Raw genomic sequence first — 24,271 nt, 5'->3', positions numbered from 1 at the left:
TCGGAATTTGGAAATCCCAATCCTTCCTGCATCTCAATCCAATCCAAGGTGAATAGGGCCTTGTTTAGTTGCCCTGAATTTGGGTGTCCAAAATTACTGTTGTAGCACTGTTGCACACTGTAGCGTTTCGTTTGTATTTGTGAATTATTGTCCAAATATTGACTAATTAGGCTCAAAAGATTCGTCTCGCAAAGTACAACAAAACTGTGGAATTAGTTTTTAATTTCGTCTACATTTAGTACTTCATGCATGTACCACAAGTTTGATGTGACGGGAAATCTTCTTTTTGCATAGTGTTAAAATTGGGAGTTTTGGTGAAACTAAACAAGGCCTAGGTGAGCTAGACGTGCCGAGACGCTCGCCGATGGAGGAAAAGGAAGGAAAGCGTGCGTGCGTGCGTGCGTGCAACACGTTTCTTGCTCTCCATCCCTTCGCCCCTCTCATCTCTGCATCACATGTTCCGTGTCCCTCAGACGGATGGCGATCACCGCCCAAAATCGCCATGGATTCGGTTCCATTCTCTCTCGCGCCGCGTGCGTTTCGCATTCATCCAATCATCACGGTCCATCCATCCATCCGGCCGGCTAGAATTTTGCCTCCCCTACCCTGCCCGGGGCCCGGAGATACGATGTTAACTGGGCTGGGAAAGGTCACCCATCTGCAGTTTTTCTGCTGCTCTGCTCTGTCTCCCACTGCGCATCTCCGATAACACGGTAATTCACTCCTCCACTTCCGGAACATCGAAGTCGGTGGCTGCCTAGATGCGCGGATCGCTTCTTCTTCTTCTTGTGATCTCGTCCCGTGATTTCCATGCATCTTTGCCCCAGCCGGAAAATGACATGCGGCCCTAAAAGCAAAAACAGAGGGGCTTGATGTACCTTGCGCTGAAGGCGCTATCACGATTGCATCATTCTTTTTTTTTTTGAAAAAAATGCTTTCATGTACAACGTCCCTGCAGAATTTGCAGCTGAATTTATCCGTCGAAATTTCTCACAAAACCTGAACACTCGATAAAACAGACCGAAGCCAGCAGATGTTTCAACATCATCATCAACTCGGAAGCCAGTACAGGGCAGATCAGATTCAGGGAATGTCAAACAATTCACACAATCACACCCCGTCCACCAAAGAAAACGGAATGGAATGCTCCAAGTCATGCCATGAACCCCTTTTACATCGCACGCACCTAAGAAATTCAAGCCCGGCCTCTCCTAGTCAAACAACTGAACGAACCACGCCCATTGTCCAGCCAAACCCATCTTGCTATATCCTATTTCTGACACAAAGAATAACCATGCCCAAGTTTGCGACTGGCGTAGACATGTTTTCTTGAAAGAACTGGATCTTGCACATGACATGAGGAAGTGATATTTTCAATTTCCTTTTCCTCTCTGGAACTGGGTCTTTTTCACATGATGTCATAATAAATAACCAAAGGAAAACGCATGTGTTTCTTTTCTTGCTCTTGGATATGTACTATATACTAATCTAAATCCTGTCAAAAAACGAACCCACGGTTTAATCCCTGTGTATCTGTGTGTTCTATGAGGATGACCTCCCTAAATTATAAAGAATCAATTCCATCGATGATTCCAATGAAAATGGCCATGAACAAGTAATAGTAGATAAGCCGAAGAGAGGATCGATCGAACCGTCGGCGACCGGCGACGATGCAGGAACGAATGCTTGCAGTGACGCCGTACCAATCCATCGATCAACCCGGATTCAGAAGAATTTGGTGCCGGCGAGGCCGCTGTGGAGAAGGTTGTGCGCGATGTCGTCCCTGGCCTTGCTGGCGCTGTCCGAGCGCACGGCGTTCTCCGGCGCCGTCTCGTCGTCGGCGAGGTCGCAGATGAGGCCCGGGTCCATCTCCTCCCCGCGGGACTCGCAGATGTTGTGCAGCACGCAGCAGGCGCCCAGCACGACGGGGAGGTCCTGCAGCTTCACCTCGGTGCGCTTCTGCAGGCACGCCCACCGCCCCTTGAGCCGCGCGAAGGCGTCGACGGCCACGCGGCGGAGCTCGGCGACCTTCTCGTTGAAGGCGTGCTGCGCCCACGTGAGGTTGGGCTGCGCGTAGGGGGCGAGCACCCAGTCCGTGAGCGGGAAGCTGGCGCCGCCGACGACCCAGGACCCGGCCATCATGCCGGCGGCGGCGCGCTGCTGCAGCGCGGAGCGGTCGAGGACCTGGTCGTCGGGCATGGAGCCCGGCCAGCCGATGCAGACGTCGGTGAAGGCGCCGTCGGGGCCGACGACCCCCTGCAGGGTGATGGAGTAGGAGGTCTTGTGGTTGCGCTCCGTGTGGCGGCGGTTGAAGTAGGCGGCGACGGAGACCTTGGGCGCGATGATGGGGATGTGGGTGGTGTAGATGGCGCCGACGACGCCCGGGATCCCCGAGTCGGCCTGGAAACGGGCCTTGAAGGCGTCGGCGGCGGCGGCGTCGGGCCAGCGGAGGAAGCGCGGCATGAGGAGGTTGCGGATGGCGGCGCAGACCTCGAGGACGAGCTTGTGGCAGGTGGAGATGCCGAGGCCGAATCGCTTGGAGACGAGGCGGAGCGGCTCCCCCGTGGCGAGGCGCCAGACGCAGACGGCGACCCGCTGGCGGACGGGGATGGCGGCGCGGAGCGCGGTGTCCTCCTTGGCGACGGCGGCGCCCAGCGCGTCGCAGAGCATGGCGAAGGTGGCGCGGCCCATGCGGAAGGCGGCGCGGAAGTCGGCCTCCGGGTAGTCTGCGCTGCTGCACTGCTCCCACCAGGCGCGCGACCGGTCCTTGACCCACAGCCGGCGCTGCTGGTGCGGGCTCTGGCCGCTGGCCGCCGCCGCCGCCGCGGCGGGCGCGGACGACGAGCCTCCTCCGCCTCCGGTGACCTCCTCCTCCTCCTCCTCCTCCTCCTCCTCCTCCTCCTTGTGCCGGTCGGAGCGGCGCCCGTTGAGCTGGAAGAGGGGGAGCTCGAGTCGCGGGGCGTCGTTGACGTCCAGCGAAGTGAGGACGCTGGTGGCGGACCTCTTGTTGGCGCTGCCCTCGCCCGCGTCCTCGTCGTCGGCGCCGCGCTTCCGCCGGCGATTCGTCGCCTTGGGCATCGCGTGCAGCCCTGGATTGGATTGGGTTGGATTGGGGGATCGCGGAAGCGGTCGTCGGGGCTCGGCAGGTAACAGGTAGTCAGGTGTGGTGTGGTCAGTAGCAGGAGAGGAGTTGGAGAGAAGAGGACCCTGCCTGGCCTGCCTCTCTGCCTGGGGTCGGAGCCGGTTGGGTTAGGTGGGTGTGAGCGCGCGCGAGGAGCAGGAGGAAGAGGAGGAGCAGGAGCACGGGGACATCGCTGTCGGCCGGAACGAGACTAGTGTGGAAGGGAGCCGGGACCTCGCTGCCGTCCTCCTCCTGGAGCAGGATGGAGGATGGTTTCTGGTTTTGGCTCGTGCGGCGGCGACGACGGCGGCGATCGAGAGGGCGGGGTGGGTGTAAACGCTCGCCCGCCGCGGCGGCGCCGAGAAGACGGCTGGCAATGGCATATGGAGTTACTACTGATTGCTTGCTCTTCGGAATCGGGCAATCAAAGCACCCATCAAATGCTCGCCGAATTCTGATGGCGGCTAAGCTGGGACTGCAGAAGTGCAGAGTAAAAAGTCAACTTGGGCCCTCGCCACGCCATCGCCAGCTCCTGGTATACCTTCACGATTTATGACCAAATTTAATTCAGCGCGCACGTTTCGCACGGCCTGCCTGCATGGCTTTCATAACACATCGCCTTTAAAATGACGCTCCGGGGGTGTTTTGTTTTTTAGTCACTCCTAATATTCCTGTCACATCGAATATTTAGATACTAATTAGAAGTATTAAACATAAACTAATTACAAAATCAATTGCACAGATGGAGACTAATTTGCGATACGAATCTATTAAGCCTAATTAGTCCATGATTTGACAATATGATGCTACAGTAAACATGTGCTAATGATGAATTAATTAGGCTTAATAGATTCATCTCGTGAATTAGCCTCCATCTGTGTAATTAGTTTCATAATTAGCTCATATTTAATCCTTCTAATTAATATCCGAATATTCGATGTGACATGAATTTTAGAAGATCCTAAAGAACCAACCATTTCGCGCGTCGGTGCGGTGAAAAAACAATCTAATTTCGTCCGGTCAGTCTGCAACCTAACTCAGCAGTTATGAAGACATAATTTGATTTCTTTTTAAATCCACACTGTTGAGTATGTTTTGAATTTTTTTTTTGCAGTTTTTTTTTGAAATTTTAAGCTAATAACATGTGTCTTGCACTCAAATGTTAGCACTTCGCAAATTACTTGTTCTCTAACCAAAATCTACTCATCCAGGAAGCTGAGCCCTTAAGGCCTGAACGCCTGAAACCAGCTGAAAAGCTGAAACGGCTGATTTGTTGTGAGAGAAAAATATTGTTCGGTGGCTGATAAGCTAAAGCGAACAGAGCAACAGAAAGGATAGGACCATGATAGCATTGAAGCTTGACGCAATATTTCATCTGTTGTTGAGGAACATAGCCCCACAAGCTATTACCACAATGGCAGCGCTCACTCCCTGCGCACATCAGGTTAACATAAATGAGTTCAGAAAATCGTCAAACTAACATCAAAATCTGAAACAGACTACCCAGCAAGACTTGGCCCTTGTTTACTTCGCGAATTTGGGAGGTGCCAAATTACTGTAGCAACACTGTAGCATTTCGTTTGTATTTGTGAATTACTGTCCAAATATTGACTAATTAGGCTCAAAAGATTCGTCTCGCAAAGTACAACAAAACTGTGCAATTAGTTTTTAATTTCGTCTACATTTAGTACTCCATGCATGTACCGCAAGTTTGATGTGATGGGGAATCTTCTTTTTGCATAGTGTAAAAGTTGGGAGTTTGGAGGTAAGAGAAAAAGGGCTTGCCTGGTTTATCAGCCACCAATTCAGCATAGGGAAACCGCCACTTCGAGATTGAGCAGAGGCAATCGATTCATCATCACCTGTGCTCTGCTTAACAAATTTGAAACAAAAGTAGCAGCAAAGCTCCAAACAGTAAAGCACAGGTATGCATGCTCAAGACCATTGCTTCCATTCATACCTCTTGGATTTTATCTGTGTGTTTCATGCGCCCACGTGACTTCCAGTGTTCAAGTTCAAGGAGGTCTTTCAGCTGTTTGCTCGCAGTAGTCACGCAAACATGTGGGTGTATCCAGGTGTTTGATGTCCCAACCAAATAGTTCAGCGGGCGCTCAACATAATCTCTTGAATGCATCCTCTCCAGTGAATAGGAGGGGCCAATGGAGCGCCGATGCTTTGCCTGGGATCCCCTCTTAGTTCGGTTCAGCTCATTTTCTCTCAGCTTCTGTTTGCTTGCTCTGTCACTGCTACTGGACCTACCGCTTCTGCTTTCAGTTGCGCTTGGTATCCCAATTTGTTCAGGTGCACTGGATTTTTTATGCTGGAACAAAACCGTCTTTCCTGACCTGTAATTTGAACCTTTATTATCTCCAAAAGGGATGATTGCTTTGCCTGTCTGCGTACTACTATTGCATGAATCGGTCAGTGATGCATCAATCAACAAAACCGTCGTTCCTGGCCTGTAATTTGAACCTTTATTATCTCCAAAAGGGACGATTGCTTTGCCTGTCTGCGTACTACTATTGCCTGAATCGGTCAGTGATGCATCAATCTCTGAAGCCACACCCTGCAGGCACAGGGAAGACAGAGTTACCGTGCATGTATTTCACATTACCCGATATTATTTGGCCGACACTAATCCAGACAACAGAAGGCATGCTCCTGATAAATGAAAGTGATTTCTTTTGCAGTATTTAGATTAGAGGGGGGGGGGGGGGGGGACCTGTGGAGAGGTGCCTTCGAAGGCACTTATCATCTTCTTCACTGAACTACTTGATTTGCTCTCTACTTTACCGTTTCCTTTCTGGGAGCCACTGGGATCTTCAAACCAAGTATTTCTAACACCCCTTTGCAGCAACAAGTCTCTTGAGGCCTTCATCCGCGGATCCACACTTATTCCAGAGAACACTTTCCTCTCTTGCAAATCATCCAGTGACACACTTTTCCGAAGCTTAGGTCGTTCATCTCCTTTACTTCGAATGTTGGGGATCTTCTCTATGAGCTGTTTAGACAAGGGGCTGTCTGACGAAATTTCAAAGTCATCTATGAGAATTAGGAAACATAACTCCCAAATACTCTTCACATAAACTACAGACTTCATTAGTAATTATGTTTTACATTCCAGTTATGTGAAGGCTAGGGCATGTGCCAAGTTCCCGTGTGTTCAAGAAAAAGAAAGACATGTGCTAAGATATTGATGGATCATATGCAAACAACTAAATGCCTAAACCGGTAAATTTCTAATTGAATCCACACTGACAACACAGATATGCAGACGATGACTACTGCTTGAAGCTCTGCATGACATCAAAGAGAATTTAAAGGAATACTAACAGTTCCGTATATCTCGTATTATTAGCCTATTTGGACACAAAGGAACATCATGACACCACAAGTAGTATGATTAGCCTATAATACCAAAGCATATTATTTGTGGAACAGATCTCCAACTAGTTGTTTGCAACTAACATGGGACAAAACTTGAACAAGTATAGCATGTAACTAGTGTACCTGGAAAATTGAGTTCATAACCATCCCCAAGTAGTTCCTGCTGTTTCCTTTTCATTGCAGAGTTTCTCTAAATAGAAATAAATAGTACGAACACAGATTATACGCATACTCTACTATTATTAATGAAATTATCGAGAAATTTGCCCCTGGAGTTTTAATAAAGGCATCCTAAAATGAGACATCTTACCATTTCTTGGATCCGCTTGCGGTCATCATCGTTGAGTAAGAACTGCACCTGAAGAATTATTTCTCCTCCACTAGCAAGAGTAAATACTGCATTCATAGTTCCTGACTCCACGATCGTTTTTGTCTTCAGCTCTGTAGTGATTTCCAACACATATCACTTAATGGATGCTGATAAGTACAAGCAAAGACAGTGAACCAGTTAAACCTGATTTTGATATCAATTCTCTGTCCGCATTGTACAGCATTATTACCATACTCTCCCGAAGCGATGTAACAGGGCTGCAAACATATATTTGGTGTGAGATAACTTAGAATTTTTCCTTCGCATGCAATAGGTCAATTTTAACACATGTATGCAGAATTGAAAAGAGGAACAATATGGAACCTTGGTCTTGCATATGATGAAAAATGAAAGATACACTAGCCAAATTTCAATCAAGGCAATATGGAATGAGCTTACATAGATAAACCATCTTGTTCTATGTTTCCACTATATTCTCTTTTGCCCACAGCAACTGCATCCAAAATGAGGTTTACATATAATACAGAAAAATTAGCAAATGGAAAACAAAAAAGAGGAAAGTAAGTAGTATTAAGAGATCCAAACCTTGCAAGAACAGCGGGGTGATGGCCGGTGGTTGAGTGGCTGCATAGTGAAAAGTAAAAAGGAAAAGAAAACGACCACAATCAGTTCTTGCTTCCAACATAATAATACAGCCATTTTTCAGATATTAGAGTAAACATAATTATGAATCATAAATAAAGACAGAAAAATTTCCTGATATTTGGATACTGCCAGGCATTCTTCTTGAATTCCTGCTTGGTGCTGCGTAGAAGCCCTCCAATTCTAATCTTCTAGAGCATAGAGATGAAGGCGATACACCAGCTACAGCCAGTGGATGATGTTCGGGTGAGCTGGGACTTGTGGCTGGCTATCCGTTGGCACTGGGTCTCCTGGGACCACAGGAAGGGTTTAAGTTTGGCTTATTCTGTTGCTATCAAAGACCTATGCCCACAAATTGTGAAGAAATCACCACAGGGCCTGCATATTGAGAGTGGTTAAGAATATCCTGAATACGGCTGGAGCCCACTTGCAGTCTCAACAATATGGTTACGTGGCGGCAACGATGGGCTCACCCATCAAAGCCACAGAACATAAATTACCAACAGAACAAATATCAAATGGAGGGTGTTTGGATCCACGGACTAAAGTTTAGTTCATGTCACATCAAATGTTTAGATACTATTTAGGAGTATTAAACATAAACTAATTACAAAACAAATTACACAAACGGAGACTAATTCGCGAGATAAATCTATTAAGTCTAATTAATTCATGAACAAATTACACAAATGGAGACTAATTCACGAGATAAATCTATTAAGTCTAATTAATTCGTGATTAGCACATATTTACTGTAGTATCACATTGTCAAATCATGGACTAATTAGGCTTAATAGATTCTCACAAATTAGCCTCCGTCTGTGCAATTGGTTGCAATTGATTTTATAATTAGCTCATGTTTAGTCTAAACATTCGATGTAACCCAAACTAAATTTTAATTCGTAGAACCAAACATCCGTAGAACCAAACACCCTTAGAACTAAGTTCCCACACAGAAGATTCAATGCAGCCAATGCAAGTTTCCATGCACACAACCTTCGGACTTGAGGAGGTCAAATCATCGAGATATCAGCTTACAAGATAGTACAATACTGTGGTACACAGTCCAATCAGGCCCAACCACATTCCTGGTGACACACCAGATACAAGAGATCCGGAATGACAGCTGGTGAGCTTATAAGCTTGGGAGGGAACCTGCTCGGATAAACTCCTTGAGAAGGGCCTTCTCCTCGTCGAGTTTCTTCTTCTCTGCAGCATTGCGTGGCTTGATCTTCCGCTTCTCTTCCAGCATCCATTTGTAGAGGTGGCGCTGCTCGTCTTGGGGGATTGGTGGGAGCTCCTTTCTGGGCACATTTACTGGTTCGGCAGGCTTCCCAGCAGATGAGGTTGATACGGTGGCAGGATCTGTCGCAGGGTCCTTTCCAGAGTCCTTTCGGTAGGTCCGCACAAGTACATAAACTGCATGTTATAGGAAGAAATTAATTAAACTAACCTTTTAAAGATATTTTGAGCAAGCAGAAAAGGTATGTAGAGGTGCTAAGGAGTTACAACAAGTAACAGCCTTCAGGGAACACCAGTGGCTCAGCACTTAAATCCTGTGCACATTTATCTCTTTAGCGCAAGAAACATGCTGAGACAATCATGAACAAATGCTATTCTTCTTAATACAATGATACGCAGTTCTCCTGCGTGTTCGAGAAAAAAAAATCATGAACAAATGCATCTGTGAATCTACATTGCTACACTAAAAATGGTACTTGAAATTTTGGTTATGCCCCATTTTTGCAGCTTCCTTATTGTTCTCTGAACTATAGGCAGCAAGAATACACAGCCTAAACCATATGCCAAAACTCAGACCATAAGTACCTGATTCTGAAGTCAACTAACTAGAAAAATGAATTCTGTATCTTAAATATGTAGAGTAGCCACTGCATGCAACAATCGAAGTCGCCAACAGGAGCTTTCTGGCTCAAAATGTAGAATCGGACACTACTACTGGCAAGTAGTAAAATAGCGGCTCATCGTACAGGAGCTTGAATCAGCACAAGGATCATTTCATTTCCATGGCTTGCCGCTCTTGCCACTAAAATTGGAACCAAATAAGATCTCCCAAAAGGATCTTTTAGTTCCCAGATTGTGAAGTCTCCTCTGAGTACAACTAGATAGACTGGCACATGTAGAACTAAACTGGTGGGATGACAGATCAGTGCCAAATGGCCCCATGGTTCCCAACACGGCATCTGATTGCTACCTAGCTGAGCTAATCAGAAGCAGGACGCAAGCTCTCGCACGAATCTGCTGACCCCAAATCCAAAGCGAATTGAGAGCGGGACGGAGTAGGGAGGAGGGGGAAGTCGAGGCGGCCTGACCTCCGACGAAGAGATTGGCGGCCAGGAGGAAGGGGAACATGCGGCGCATGAAGCCCTTCTTCGCCCCGGGCGGTGGCGGAGGCGGGGGCGGCGGCTGGCCGTCAGGCTTGGGCTTGCCGTGGGCGGCCATCGAGATTCTCGAGGTGGGATTTGTTTTCTTTTCGGGGGTGGATATGTTGGGTGGCGTGCGAGTGCGACCGATGACGATGAATGAAAGTGATGAAGGGCGCTCGCTATCTCCCTCTCCCTCTCTCCCTCCTTGTCAGCCGTCATCAAGCATCCATAAATATTTTCGAATTTTCCATAAAAGAAAGTAGCAGATGTGCATTTTTCTTATTTTTTCTTTATTATACGATGTAAATATTTCCAAAACTCGTCTTTTGAAAAAGGAACTATTTCCAAAACTTATCTCTCTTGAAAAAGGAACTATTTCGGCTGCTAACATAGTTTTTTTTTAAATGGAGCTTCTGACAGAGTTGCCAAAGATGAAAGCTCTTGTTACCTTAAAATAACTCCAAGAGTACCTAAAAAGTTCTTCCTCAAAATTATATATTGGGTTCTTCCAAAAAAATTTCTCCACAACATATCAACTCACAGCAGATCGCTAATAACTTACTCTCAATATTTCTGAACAGACCACATCATCATAATTGGACCCATTAGTTGGACTGGTCACCTGCCCATCGCGCACGCCAACACGGCGTGCTCGCCAGGGAGGTCGAGGCGTTCGACATCCCGTTCCAATTCAGTGCCGTGGAGGCGAGGCTCGATGATGCTCCGGCAACTCCTCCGCGTCAGGTCCGGCGAGGCGCTCGCCATCAGCGTGGTGGCGCAGCTGCACCGGCTCCTGGCCGCCGCCGACGCCGCGAGCAGGAGGCACGTCCCGGGCAGCAGCTACTTGACCCCTCATGGCGCGGTCCAGCCCAAGCAGCTTCGGCGAGCTGCTGGAGCGGGAGCTGAACACGCGGCTGCAGCTGAGCCCCGATGCGTCGTCCGTGGTCTCATCGCTCTCGCCACAGTCCCCGGTGATACATTGACCTTCTAATGCTCTGTCTAACCAAAACCCAAATAGCCTACAGCTCAATACAATGCACTTGGGCTTTCAGTAATCACTTGCTGGCAGGGTGCACGTGGATTTTTAATTCAACATTAGAACACACACAAAATTCGTGAACCAGCCTGCAAAAAATTCACAAATGGGAGCCATGAATGGGAAGGTGGGGGAGGGTGGTCGCTGAGGCTCACATCTGTTCCCCCCTTCTCCTGCTTGTGAACGACCAGCGGCAGATGGTCAATGCCCCTGTGAAATAAAATCAATCAAAGCAATCCATCGGAGATCTGCAAAAAATCGAAGGGGATGTTTGATCATTGAGTTAAAGTTAATCCATATTACATCGAATCTTTGGAGGCTAATTAGAAGGACTAAACATGAGTTAATTATAAAACTAATTACACAAACGGAATCGGGGCGCCCCTCGCCCCGCCGCCAGAAGACTGTCGTGCGCGCGGGAAGACTCTCTCTCCGCGCGGGTTTTTTTTTCTTTTTTTTTTCCTCCCTAAACAAGGTATTAGGAGTAAGATTGATTCCTTTGGAGTTGCTCTTAACCCAGGATCAAACTTGTTTGATTTAACCCCCTATATTCCTGTTAGGTTATGTGGCGCACGTGAATCTTATGCGCCCTTGACGTGTTAAAAAACTAGGGAAAAACCACCACATATAACAATAACAAAGCTTAAAGCCATTTCGCGACAAATGTCCAATCCATTCGGTACAAAAACCACCGAATGCGCGCATATTTAAATGAATTTGCCCGTTTGTGTTGTAAAGTTACGGAAGGCCAAGCTCATTAAATCAAGCTCGTGTAGGTGCTAGCTGTTTCGTGGCTCCTAAACGAACATTGACCCTTTTTTTATTTAAATCCATGTAGCTATATGAAACTAAATCAAAAGACAGAAAGGAGAGAAAAACATGCTTAGAGAGTTCAAACCAAATTAACTTGATAAAATCATCATCCCACAAATACATAATCATTAACTAGGCAATCCATCATCGTCCAAGATGACATTGTAGCCAGTTGCCCCTACCATTAAGTTGCCTACAAAAATCCAGCACAAAAGGCTCCCCTTCCGGTAAGTTAATTAGTTAGTTCATTTTTTGAACTAAATTAGCTTCTCCTAAATAAACGTCTTAAGGTCAGTACAAGTGCATAACCGATGCAGGTAATCCACTTCCAACAATTGGTTTCGCTTCGTTGTCCCAAACCCAGACATAACAGCATCAGACAACACTTCTAGCAAAAAGAGCTCTTTTGCATTCACAAACCTAAAGTTAAACATACATAACTACAAATACATACACAAGATAAATAATTAATCCCGACTTCCTTCTCCTTCCTGACTCTAGAAGCACGGACCTCATATCAAAATATACAGCTGGGCCCAGGTTTCTGGGTTACAATCTAACCACCACCTCCACCTATCTTCTACATTCCAGACAGCAAAATAACCCAACTTCGAAAGATGGGGTCTAAAATGGCACAAACAATTATCTACCTGACATCAAGGTGAGTACAATTAGCTAGCTCCAAGTAAAATTAAGCACTATCGTCCACAGCTTCCAAAGAACGGACACCTGGCACCAGATAAAAGATCACAGGGTCAGCAAACAAAATCCCAAGAGCTAATGACATTTGCTCCTAGTGGTTTCAAAATTTTATCTTGCAGCTCCAAACCCCTAATATGCCCATCTATGTAATGAAGAACACTAGTGTTTAATGCGCAAGTAGATGGATGGAAAAATCAAAGCGACAGCAACATCGGAGAGCAAATACCTGTACAGTAACTTTACAATGGAAAGAAGGCTTGCTATCTGAAAATGACCAGCCCAAATAAATTAATGATCAGCCAGGCCCGGAATTTGAAGGAGTATATACACTGCCTTGAACAACTGGTCTCTGCTGATGCTGAGACTGCAACAGCTGCCTAGCTTGTTGGTTCCACTGGCCAACAACACCATGACCATGAATAGGAAAACCACCAGAAACTTGTCTTTGCAGCAGCTCTTGGCTAGATAGTGTTTCATTCCCCAAAGAAGGATCTTTAGGAGAGGTAAGCAGCTTCGATGATGGGGTAACTGAAGCTGGATTGTGTGATACCTCCTGCTTCTGTGGGTTCACCAATGGCACTACAGGGCTGCCTGAATCTGCACTCTGTGGCAAAGATGTTGGGACCATCTGATTGTGTTGGACTTGATCTATGTGCAAGTCTGTCCTACAGTCAGAGTTCATTTGGCGGTTTTGTTGCACCATTGCTCTCTCGATGCTATTTTGTGATGGATTAATCTGCCGTTGCTGCAGCTGTGTGGTCAATGTCGATTTAGAAGGAAGTGGAGCTTGTTGTGTAGCTAACAGAGTCTGACTCAAAGAACCCTGCATCAAGCCTTGGTTACCAATATCTTGCACCTTCTTTGGTGACTGAGGCAACGAAGTGACTAGCTTAGGTTGATTCCCAGGTTGAGGCGTTGAAGGAGTTGGTACTGTATTAGCAGGGAAAACTCCTTGGCCATGTTGCACTAGTTTTTCAGGGACGTGCTTTTTTGGTGGAGTGGAAGCAGCATTGGCTGGAGTGCTATCAATTGGAGTCTGGGGCATTAGCATGTTTCCTCGTCCTAAGCTCTTCATAAGCTTAGCTTGTTGACTACCTTGATTCCTTTGTTGCTGATTTTGTCTAGACTGCTGTTGTCCCTGTTGTTTCTTCTGCTTCTGTTGTGTAGTACTGGCAGGTTGGTTGGGAGATGAAGAGCTATCCGGCACTTTTTGAGCAGTTTGCCGTCGTTGATGCTGTGGTTGTGAACAAGGGACTGAATCGGCAGCAGATGCTTGGTTCTGCTGTAATATTTGAGTACTATTCTGTACATTGGGTACTGCAGTTGCTCCAAAAACATCACTATGCTGTTGAGGTGCCATACGTTGTTGCATTTGTCTTTCTTTAGCCAAAGCATAGGCCTGATGTTGTGGGCTTGAAGTAGTACCCTGAATCTGAGAAGGGTGTGAATTCCCAAACATGTGTAATGATTGTGACATCTGATGTGGCTGTTGGGGTAGCTGAACAGGTGAAGCTGCAACGCTCGAGAATGATGGATTCATGCTGCTGAACTGGACGGTAGCTTGGCTACTTCCTTGTGCAACCTGCATGTCAAACTCCGGCATCTGCCTATGCTCTTCCATACCCTGAACAGGCTACAAGAGAATTTATCATCAGCAACGCCACCATTTTTTTTTATTAAGGGCAGCTTCTCTTTAAGCACAGTTATTTAAAATTTGCTACAAGAATTACTTGAACCACCATTTAATTTAACTTGCACAACAGACAAAAGTAATCCAAATGTAGCTAAGATGCATTTCAGTGTGCGTGAACATTTTTCAAACTTCAACAGGTAATACACACAGAAGTATATAGAATACTGATCAAACGAAGTAAAATGAATAAACGAAATCTCAAACAGAAAAACTGAACAGCAATGTTATAACAAAAGGTCTATGTGACTTTTTTTGGTTTACATACATGCAGCTAGTTAAATTTGTGCAGTAATAAATAGCAAGCCACGCTCAGTAAACCTGAACATAAAACAGTGGGGTGTGTGGCTTGGAGATGGTAAACAAAGATGCTAGTTCCGTCCATTTTAGGCAATCTATAAGCATACGAAACGTAAAATAGGAACTCACACGAAGTGTCTGCATAGGATCGCGTACCCTCAGGATTGAGTTTCCAGGACCAGATATGGCTCCAGTATGGACACTTACTGCATTGGGCACACCTTGCCCACTGTTGGGCAACATATTTCCAGATGAAACTGTATTTAGCATTGCTGGTGAATTAATCCTTGGAAAGCCTGGCTTGGCAGCAGGCATGCCTCGATTTAGTCCTGCCACCGTTCCCATACCATGGGCAGCAGGCATCATATGAGCACCACGATCAACCCCAGCAGGAAATGCTCCAGGAACAGGACCTCCAGGTTGCTGAATATTTCTGCCATTGACCATCTGATTAAATTGAATCTTCAGTTGCTCATCACCCTGTAAAGTAGGTCTAGGAACACCATATTTCTGAGCATCCCTGTACCAGTGGCACAAAGAACAATATTATGCACCAACTTTACACACACTCCATTTAACACCTCTGGGAAGAATACTTGATCGTTTACCTAGGAGTATTCAATGTTGAAGGTGACGGCGAATTGCTGCCCAGAACTAAACCAGGAGAGCCTGGTAACCTGGAATTCAGATTTGAAGTAGGAATAGAAGGACCAACAGAACCCTGATGGTGATGGTTTGGCAGTGTTATTCCATTTGTATGAGAACCTGGGTAAACACTGCCAGGTGTAATTGAATCAAGGTTTGGACTTGTTACATCACAAAGATCCAGGGGCCTGTTTAAGTTTAGACAAAAAACATAAAGAAGAGGTTGAGATGTTGTTTCATGGGTACGGAGTGATAATAGAAACTATATAGCATATATAGAGGTTGGCATATTTCAGATGTCCCCAAAAATGAAAATTAAAGCAGTAGTTCAAATTGGCAATGACATACATCAAAGTGCCCCCAGATACTCTGTTTGGGCATGCTTGTGACAGTGCGATAACCTGGGAACTATGTGGCTGCATGATTTGCTTGAGCTCCTGGCGATTACCCTTCATGACAACAAAATCCAAGAAAGGCAAAACTGTAAGATATAGTAGTAATGTAGTTAACTTGTCTGCAGCGGAATGCAAAAAATACATCAGAGTTCACTACCACACCACATTATCAAATATAGTATCAGAAAGAAGGACGACTGAAGCTGTGACAGAAAGTATGACAAGGTGAATACATGGCTTTCTGGAAACTTCTCTCCCATTTTGCCTATCCAGACTCTTTCTTGAAGTTTGTGTGTATTTTGTTTGTATGCCATGTGGGCACATGTTGAATTGTCGAGCTGGAAGTTTTATGATAGTCATCAGAAGTCGTAGTCTATTGTTACAGTGTCATGAAAAGTTTTAGTTTTGCGAAATTATACATTAAGAACCGTCCATGCACTGAAATACCATGTTACATAGACATGCATAGCTCTAACAGTTAATATAGTCAAATAGTGTCCATAACAAGCAATAAATTTCAGATAAAAAAAACACTCCAAGCTTTTTGCAAGTAGGCCATAATAAAAAAAAGTGCAGCATATCACCAATCCTCCATTATGAAGATAAAGGAAACTAATAACCTGTCTACGCCTGGCATGCACTTGTTGCATGAGTAGTATAATTTTTTCAAAATGTGCCTTAAGATTCTCTTCGTCATTCGGTCCTTGAAGCCGCTCGAATAATTGCCTTGCGCTACCCTGATGAACATACAAATACCAATGTTAAGAAACTCAAAGGTCTGTACTCCAAATTAGTCTCCGATATCGTGGTGGTGTTGATGAAAGCAGACTCGGCCAAATGAAAGAGGCGCTTCGGATAGGTAGAAGGACTAATTAAGTCTATTGGGTTCGGACACACCAATAAGAGCTTGTATAGTTTGTATAGCGAACAAACACTAAGAAAGAGCTTAACCACCTGTGAGTGGATCAGCCTACTCCTTACAAGTAAGATACCTGCGCGATGCTAGAACAAGAGAAATCAAACCATTTGCAAAAGAACAGCTGAACTTTTTGATTCTCTTTCGCACCACTCCTTGACATAGTACAATTTTTTAGGAAAGTATTGCAGGAGCAAACTGAAAAGCTCAATGGCACATCTGTGTGAATTGCACCCCACATACATGCCTGGTAGTAAACGGTACCCACAAAACAAGGTAGTGGGGGAACATGCCTTTGGAATGCCCGGCAAGGCGTTATGGTAGTACTGAGATGAACCGGAGTCTTCTGCACTGTCAGCACCATCACCAGAACTTCTATCCACAAGAACCTTGTGGCGCTCCTTGCATTCTTTAGGTTTCCTATGTACAGACTGCAGAGAAGAAAAATATGAAGCCCAAGATTCAGTTTGGTAAAGAAGATAAATCGTGACCCAAATTATTATGATAAAAATTAATGCTATAGGAAACAACAGAAATGCATGGATAAAAGTAGCAACTTAGTTACTACAAATAGAAACAAAGCAAGTGCTATCTTCCAGACTACAACCAGATTATCAGAAAATATATAGAACCCAGGTATTATAAATAAAAAAGATTCACACTGCATGTTTTAAGTGAGATGACAAAAGCATGTCGCATACACTGACAAAGAAAGTACCTTGAACTGCACGATGCTATTAATTGCGTCGCTAACTAGCTCCCAGTTTTGACCCATATCATGGACAAGGACTACAAGAGCCTGAAATATTCAAGACATTTAAGTCACTACCACAGATCACAATGAAGAACAAATATATCACTTAAAGCACAAAAGAACCTGATCCTCGAAGCTTGACCATCCACCAGAAGTCATCTGCCAAAAGCACCATACATTTTGATAAGCATACTAGCAAATTATGGGAAACACTACCCTTTCCTATAACGCAGCATGCAACGGTAAACAAAGAAAAAAATTATGGGAAAGAAAATCCTACTTGTAGAGCATGTGTATCCATGAAATATGATGCTTGAATGTATGCAATACTCTCATGCGGTAATGCAACCACACGCCCACAACCCAAAACAAACAAAAAAAGAAGAAGAAGGGTCGCAACAATGTGCCAAAAATTCCTCTACCAATGCTTCGAGGATAGATTAGATTACACTCTATGAACTATATGAAATGCGCTGAACATAAATAAATGGAAAAGCATAGGGCATAGAAAAGAAAACTCCCTCACTCTAGACCACAGTTGAGAAAGGTATGAACCTGCTTTGCTTGACAAATTGCAACAATTCCACCAATAAGGAGCAATAAAAGGTAAGACGAGGTAGCAGTAAAATTTCTGAATACAATATTTTTCTTACCATAGTCTATCCACTGGCTGTTTCTAGATTGGTCCTAGTTTTCCCATTATACAGTAACCGCATTGGCCAAATACAAATTAAGCCTGACTAGACCAGTCATTGACAAGAGTAGCTTACTGGTCTATATACTAGTAGTAAGAGGACCGCAGAACATAGCAAATGGACTATCTAAATACTACAATTATGTTGGCATGGGATCAAATAAACAGGCAACACAGCTGACGAAAGGGTCAATTCAGTATATGTGACAAAGGTAATGGCCAAGAAAGTGAAAAGCATATGATTCCAACATAGAGAATAATAATAATACCTTTAGTGATTTGCATTTTCTCCCACGATCCCTATTAGCAATGAAGTTTATAAATCTAGCAGGAGAAGCTTCTTGTGAAATATCTATCCCTTGCTTCACCATTTTAAGCTTCTTAGGAGCATGTTGACCACCATATGCAACTATGGATAAGATCAATACACGAAATGTGAGCCATTTGGCATGCCCCAAATGATATCAAGAGCATGTAGCTGATTTATGTATGACAGCTATATGAGCACTATATATAAATAAAGAGGATGGAGGTACCACTGTTCCCATTTGAATCATATCGGTGGACATCTGATCTCTTCTTCAGATACTCCTTCTGAAAAGAAATTTTGAAAGAAAAAAAGTTAGGGCTAACACTCCAATGCGCCATCACTACCATAGATGGAGTGGATGGGGGTGGGGGTGGGGGTGTTGAACCTGCTCATATTTGTTAGTCAAGTCAACCTGCAGTCTTGGATCATACATACGGCCCTGAAACTTCAGGAGAATAAATTTGTTTCAAGAAAATATTGCAAATAAGAGTAACAAGAGAGCACCGACGAAACTTGAGGAATTAACCTTTACAGAAGTTGGCACAGAGGAATTGATTGTATTTTGAGCAATCTTGTATCCTGGCTTCTTAAACTTTTTCTTCTTGTTCGCTTTAGTGCACACTTCGCTAGCATCATAAGGCAGTTGTCTATCTGAATCAACTGTAGATTCAAAATCCGTGTTCCTCCATGGGCCATGCAACGAACTTTGATCATCTTGGTAGGAGTTTGTGTCTCCACTTGAAGCATCTGTCTTACTTGTGACTTGGGTTGGCCCAGTAGCACCAGCATGAAATGGGCTTACAACTCGTTGCCTAACAGCTGTACGGATGCGCTTTGGAGGAATTGCAAGGAAAGAAGTAGGTCTTTTGCCATTCGATAACAATGGCTGGTTCCCTGACTTGCTTTCCAAGCATGGTTCATAAGGCATATCGGTACCAATTTCATATGGCCTTAAAATGCTAATCCTTTGCTGCATTTGGTGTTTCTTCTTGTGGCCCATATTTGATAAGCAACCACCATCATATGCTTTAGGAGAAAGATATGTACACGTCTCACCTTCATCCTCCTCATATGCATTCTCCCAAAGCAAATCTGAACAAACTGTAAAGAAGTTAGAACGGATATGAAGTGCATAACAACATCATAAGTTCATAACAACATACTCCCTCCGTTTCACAATAGTTGTAGTTTTAGCTTTCAGCACACGAATTAAGGAGTATTAAATAGAGAAGCTATTCCCTCATTAAGTACATCACAGTCATTGATGGCTTGCATCCCCATTAGCTGGTGGATTTGGCTAGGGGGATGTGATTGGGTGTTTTGGCTACACTGATAAAGAGTATGGAGTTAATGATGCTTTGGAATGTGAGAGCTCCAACCATTTTGATAGAATTTTTTAATCCTAGAACTACGACTATTGTGAAACGGAGGGAGTGCCACATATTTACGCTGCTGATACATTTTACCTGCAGCAGAATCACACACAGATGCCTCATAGTCATCGTTGAGTTCAGCGTTGCCAACCTCCTGAAACTAATACTTGGTAAATATGTTTCACAAAAGAAAATGCCAAAGCGGTGAATATGGTGAATATGAAAAGTAAAGCAGTGTTCTTAAGCAGTGTTCCTCTAAGCATTGATGCCATACAGTGCACAAAAAAGCGCTCAGTATTATTATGTTTATAAATCAGGAGGAAAAATTGAAGACCAAAGTACCAAACTAAGATAAACTTCCTTAACTCGGCAGTGCAACTTGAGGTTCAACAACTTAACAAAAGCCGCATAATGGGCAAAAAGGCTAAAAGGAGGAACCAAACTTCATGATCACTAAATCTTGGGAAGTGTGCATAAAGCTTATCTTCACCTTGTGATACACAGAAAGAGATTCCAGAGACTCCCTGTATGCCAGCATTAACCCAGGTGCTACTGTATAGAAGAGACTTTCCTGAAAAATACTTAAATAATCAGAACAGAATGCTGTTGCTAATATCCATGCATAGCTGGCAAACCAGAGTAATTGTTTCTATAACTGTTCATCAGGGCAAAAGATGAAGTTACGAAATAAATTAATCATAAAAAACACAATGTTTCGATAATTTACTTCTGAGAGATGATCAGACACTTTCAAGATTCCAAAGTCATTCAGCCTCTCAGGAGTAGGTGGGGCTTCAGGCAACACATGAGAATCAGCTACTCTACTGTTATATTCAAGAAACCGAACTGCATAACCCAGAATCTGTGACTGCCGAGGCTGCCTGGATTCTTTGGCTTCCAGTGACTTGTAAACCTACACAGATAGAATACATGGAGTTTACAACAACAAATCAAATGGCAAAGAAGAAGAAGAAGAATCCGAAGTTCATATAGTGAACTGAAAATTCAAGGTTCTAAAACCCCTTCAATACATTGGCATTAAAAAAATTGAATATATGCGATGAAATGAACAAAAATGCAGCATATCCCATGAGAAAAGGTTATGCCAGACTAGTTTCACCATGAGAAAAGGTTATGCTAGACTAGTTTCACACTTCTACTTACATGTTCTTTTTCAGCTTTAGTTCCAGAAGGCTGCGTCTCCTCCAGCATAGTTGAATTGTGTGCTTGCATCATTTTAGCTGTGTCAGCGGTTTGTAAAGCCTCAGCTGAACGCCAGAAACTCGTGATTCCCTTTGCAATGATTTTCATAACAGCTTTCTGCTTTCTCTGAATGCTTGCTTCTTCAAATTTGCCCCGACCATCAGAAGCAATCCAATGGCACACTTTAGCTGCAGCCACACTTTTCCAAAGTCGCTCCTATTAAACAGAATCAATGAAACAAAGCAATCAAGTCAGTGTAAATAGGAAGACTCTGCATATTAGCCAAGGACAGTAATCAGATTCATGTACGTACAAGCGCAAAGGAGAAATATGGAGATAACTTGCGAAAGTACCTGCATGAAATCATTTGCCATCCAAGCCATCTCTTCAAGTACAAAATCCCAGTGACTCTTACTCCTCTTCTCTAAAGCAATATTACAATGAGATCGTTCACCAGCTCTCTTAATACTCGCCTGAGGAAAATTATTCTTTCAGAAACAAGATTATGCCAGAGAAGAACAAAATATATAAAATAACTATACCTCTATAACATGAGCCTCTTTAAGAACAGAATCTTCATATGCCTTGGATTTTTTAAGCTCATTCTCTAAGTTAGATTCACCATATTTTGGTGAAGGCAAAGCTTTAGGCAAATCAGTGCCATCAGAAATAGGATGGGCCGATTTCAAATCCCCAACACAACTATTTTTCCTATCCGAAGCTGGACTTTCCTCAATGTTCATGGTTTGGCCAGAAGACAGGCACCCTGTGTCCTTCTGTGCAACTGTTGCACTGTCACAAATTTCCATTTCATCTTTCATGTGAAGAATATTATTGGCTTCAGGCTGTACAAGATCGGAACTTTCCTTAGCACTATAACATCTACTGCTGTCTAGGTCTTCATGAGACTTTACATCAATCTTCGCTGCAACAAGATTGGTGTCCCCATCTGAATGATTATCAACAATATTCATGGGGCCTTCACAAGGTGGGCCCACTGCATTTTTAAGTGAAGTAGAAGCTTCTACAGCACAGACAAGAACTTTCCTCCTGCTATCAGGTTGCCCTGCATGGATATGGGCCATATGTTCATCCAAGTGACCATAGTCAGCCTTCTCATCAACAGGACATGACTCTCTTTCATCATGTGTAGATGCACTAGGATAACAAGGCCTAGGAACCTTTAAACTGGTGTCAGGGGTTTCTGCAGATGCAACTTCAGCGGTGATCTCACCACACCCAACAGGTAGCCGATTGTGATTTGCATCAGTTGAAGATACTTCTTTAGCTTTACTATTGTTGTCAGCTTGCTTTGCTTCCTCGTTCACCACACATTCACTTTCATGAATTGCTTGAATCCCATCCAACTCCATTTCTGCCTGACCATCAGAAGCTGCATTCTTTGGTGCATTGTCACAGTTTGATCCAGACTGTTTTATACTAGAAACAGATAATACACCATGATCACCTCCATTGCTTTTCCGTAGTACACCGTTTTCATCCTTAGTTTCATAAACTTTGGCAGGAGGTATAGAAGATCTAACAGAAGCAACATTCGCACTCTCCCTACTTGGCTTTGACCTGTTGCGCCGAACATATGCCTGGCTTTTGTCTCCAAGACGTGATAAACCTGAAACAACAGGTTTTTTCGCATTTTTGTGACCATCGTTGGGCAAGGACTGCTTGGGTTGGGCTGCATTTAATCTTTTGGTTCCTCTTTTTACAAATTTTTCTTCTGCAATGCCATTGTTACTTCCATCCAAAAGCATAAGATTGTCTGCAGTGTTGGTTTCGCGGCACAGTGAACTTCCTGGTTTGCCAGTACTCTCAACTGAGTCTCCATAAGGCGATGCAGGAAAACTACCTTTAGCGTCACTGCAATTGAAGGCAAACAAAAGGCTCCTAAGTGAAATTATGATTCATAAACACTTCCATGAAATGATACAGCAGGAAGCAACCATTACCTTATCACATTTTGTGCTTCTGTTTGATTTGTAAGAGAAGCGGAGTGTACACTGACTGTTTCTACATGTACAAATTTGAAATCCAATGGGTTGCCTCCCTGCAATAAACAACAGTAAGTAGGTACAATGATGGCAGAACTCTAATCCGAGAGATAACAAGATGCAGGCATACTTTCTCTAGAAATTCCAACTCTCTCCTCCGTTCTTCACGAACATCAAACTCCTGCCTGAGTTCCTCCTGAGCTTTCTCGATGGACAGACTGCGGGGTGACAATTTGGTGCCAACTCCAACACCATAATCAATAATTCCACCCATTGAGCACGGCTCAGCATTCACCATTGAAGAAAAGCAGAGGCAGGCATTGCCTGCGCGTCACTGAGAGTATTGCAGATGGCACCAACAAACAGAGGTATCCTTCCAACACAAATCACTGAAAGCAAAATCCCAAACAAACAACAAAGAAAAGATGGCATCAATAAACCAAGAGAAGAAAAAAATGATATAACAGCAATGGCACGGTGCATCACAAGTGTGCATTTCGGCATTTTATATATTATTGGACGAATTTAAACTAGTGTAGTATGCCAGTATATTGTAATGTATCTAAGGTTACACTACATTTGGGCATGTTGGCGAGATTACATAGGCACACTTATCAGCAGGTCAAAAATTGAGCACCCCAATGGCATGAAATGGACCAGAAATGAAGCTAAGGGTCATCGTCTCCATCCTGCGCCAGAGCTTCCTCTGACAGAAGTCACAAGTGGCACACTCCAGCATTCATAACCATTGCCCACACATCCCAACGGCTCAGGTAACCCTGGGGCACCTACGCGAGTTCGAATGGGGACCTAAACAGACGTGCAAACGAGGATGTCACGTACCTTGGGGCTTGGGCCCCTGCGCCCTGAGCTAGGGTTAGGGTTTGGGGCAGAGGAGGCCGGGCAGCTGCGGAGGAGGGCCAGAGGGGTTAGAGGGGCACTGGGGAAGGCCTCCGGAGGATTGTACCGCTGAGGCGGGACGCGAGGCGGCAGCCGGAGGAAGGTGTGGCGCCGGCGGGGCGGAGCGCAGAGGCGGGAAGGAGCGCGAGGAGAGGGAAGCAGTTCGGGCCTGTGCGTTGTTGTCCGGGCGGGGGTGCGGGCGTCCCGTGTCCGCTCGGCTCGCCTCGTCTCCTGTCGTGGTGCGGTCTGACCCGATCGCTGTTGTGTGGGGTTCGGCTCGGCTCGAGTCGACGCGACTCGACGCCACGGGGTTTATATGTTGCTAACTTGCTATATACTGTACATGATACATCTAACATGTTTGCTTTTAATCTTCTAGCTGAGTTTTTATTGTTCTATTTAGGCTCCTTTATATTAACAAAAAAAAAACCGCAATTGAATACTAATTTCTTTTCAAATACTGGTTTGATCCTAAAACTTTAAGTTAGAAGATGTTGTGCAGCGTTAGAATAGACCCTCAAATTTTAAGTTATGCATTTTTCAATGATTTAGCAAGATTTGAATTTTTTTTCAAGATAGAGGATGTGATGTTGTGCCACATTTGAACAGGTTCTCTCGAGTCTTTGAGCTACGCATTCTTTATTAACTTAGCAATATATTGAATTGTAC

At 44.4% G+C, this 24,271-nt stretch overlaps 4 protein-coding genes across 10 annotated transcripts; all 4 read right to left on the bottom strand.

The window, feature by feature from the left end:
* Positions 1-1,013: 1,013 nt before the first annotated feature.
* LOC101761192 (protein ALP1-like) lies at positions 1,014-3,900 on the bottom strand. Its single transcript, XM_004960953.2, has one exon. It carries the CDS (start codon positions 3,076-3,078, stop codon positions 1,726-1,728), a length of 1,353 nt encoding a protein of 450 aa, XP_004961010.1. The 5' UTR covers positions 3,079-3,900; the 3' UTR covers positions 1,014-1,725.
* Positions 3,901-4,270: 370 nt separating this feature from the next.
* Positions 4,271-7,765, bottom strand: LOC101759692. Its single transcript, XM_004960950.3, has 10 exons — positions 7,596-7,765; positions 7,425-7,463; positions 7,278-7,332; positions 7,023-7,096; positions 6,819-6,949; positions 6,632-6,698; positions 5,844-6,142; positions 5,082-5,687; positions 4,907-4,990; positions 4,271-4,552 (listed from the first exon to the last, which is right to left on the bottom strand). Exons 1-10 carry the CDS (start codon positions 7,618-7,620, stop codon positions 4,493-4,495), a joined length of 1,440 nt encoding a protein of 479 aa, XP_004961007.1. The 5' UTR covers positions 7,621-7,765; the 3' UTR covers positions 4,271-4,492.
* Positions 7,766-8,421: 656 nt separating this feature from the next.
* Positions 8,422-10,051, bottom strand: LOC101759283. Its single transcript, XM_004960948.2, has 2 exons — positions 9,812-10,051; positions 8,422-8,900 (listed from the first exon to the last, which is right to left on the bottom strand). Exons 1-2 carry the CDS (start codon positions 9,939-9,941, stop codon positions 8,617-8,619), a joined length of 414 nt encoding a protein of 137 aa, XP_004961005.1. The 5' UTR covers positions 9,942-10,051; the 3' UTR covers positions 8,422-8,616.
* A 2,046-nt stretch (positions 10,052-12,097) lies between these two features.
* On the bottom strand, positions 12,098-23,826 carry LOC101757003 (chromatin modification-related protein EAF1 B). Of its 7 annotated transcripts, none has more exons than XM_004960945.4 (22): positions 23,546-23,826; positions 22,833-23,091; positions 22,661-22,758; positions 21,239-22,571; positions 21,050-21,169; positions 20,658-20,912; positions 20,221-20,406; positions 19,984-20,064; positions 19,587-19,653; positions 18,647-19,221; positions 18,506-18,565; positions 18,347-18,404; positions 18,080-18,219; positions 17,240-17,275; positions 17,081-17,161; positions 16,656-16,793; positions 16,067-16,183; positions 15,400-15,500; positions 15,015-15,239; positions 14,563-14,926; positions 12,643-14,040; positions 12,098-12,443 (listed from the first exon to the last, which is right to left on the bottom strand). In XM_004960945.4, the coding sequence occupies exons 2-21, from the start codon at positions 22,998-23,000 to the stop codon at positions 12,712-12,714; spliced, it is 5,532 nt and encodes a 1,843-aa protein (XP_004961002.1). In that variant the 5' UTR covers positions 23,001-23,091; positions 23,546-23,826; the 3' UTR covers positions 12,098-12,443; positions 12,643-12,711. The 7 variants fall into 7 exon arrangements, with proteins under 7 accessions (XP_004961002.1, XP_004961001.1, XP_004960999.1 ...); XM_004960944.4 differs by having other exon boundaries at positions 12,643-14,049; positions 23,546-23,825; XM_004960942.4 differs by having other exon boundaries at positions 12,643-14,049; positions 14,536-14,926; positions 18,506-18,559; positions 23,546-23,825.
* Positions 23,827-24,271: the final 445 nt, after the last annotated feature.

Source organism: Setaria italica, chromosome III, assembly GCF_000263155.2.
Source record: "Setaria italica strain Yugu1 chromosome III, Setaria_italica_v2.0, whole genome shotgun sequence".
In the NCBI taxonomy this organism is placed as follows: domain Eukaryota; kingdom Viridiplantae; phylum Streptophyta; class Magnoliopsida; order Poales; family Poaceae; genus Setaria; species Setaria italica.
This window is presented reverse-complemented; position numbering and strand designations above follow the sequence as displayed.

Excerpts from the sequence above, each read along its gene's own strand:
- LOC101759692 (XM_004960950.3), bottom strand. The coding sequence starts at position 7,620 with ATGCCTGGCAGTATCCAAATATCAG. Across the intron at positions 5,688-5,843 it reads TCGAAGGCACCTCTCCACAG|GGTGTGGCTTCAGAGATTGA; the intron begins GTCCCCCCCCCC and ends CTGTGCCTGCAG. Across the intron at positions 4,553-4,906 it reads ATTGGTGGCTGATAAACCAG|GGAGTGAGCGCTGCCATTGT; the intron begins GCAAGCCCTTTT and ends TGATGTGCGCAG.
- LOC101757003 (XM_004960940.4), bottom strand. The coding sequence starts at position 23,000 with ATGGTGAATGCTGAGCCGTGCTCAATGGGTGGAATTATTGATTATGGT. Across the intron at positions 19,654-19,983 it reads CTCTTTCTGTGTATCACAAG|TTTCAGGAGGTTGGCAACGC; the intron begins GTGAAGATAAGC and ends ACCAAGTATTAG. Across the intron at positions 16,794-17,080 it reads ATAGCATCGTGCAGTTCAAG|TCTGTACATAGGAAACCTAA; the intron begins GTACTTTCTTTG and ends TCTTCTCTGCAG.
- LOC101761192 (XM_004960953.2), bottom strand. The coding sequence starts at position 3,078 with ATGCCCAAGGCGACGAATCGCCGGCGGAAGCGCGGCGCCGACGACGAG.
- LOC101759283 (XM_004960948.2), bottom strand. The coding sequence starts at position 9,941 with ATGGCCGCCCACGGCAAGCCCAAGCCTGACGGCCAGCCGCCGCCCCCG. Across the intron at positions 8,901-9,811 it reads CGCCAATCTCTTCGTCGGAG|TTTATGTACTTGTGCGGACC; the intron begins GTCAGGCCGCCT and ends TATAACATGCAG.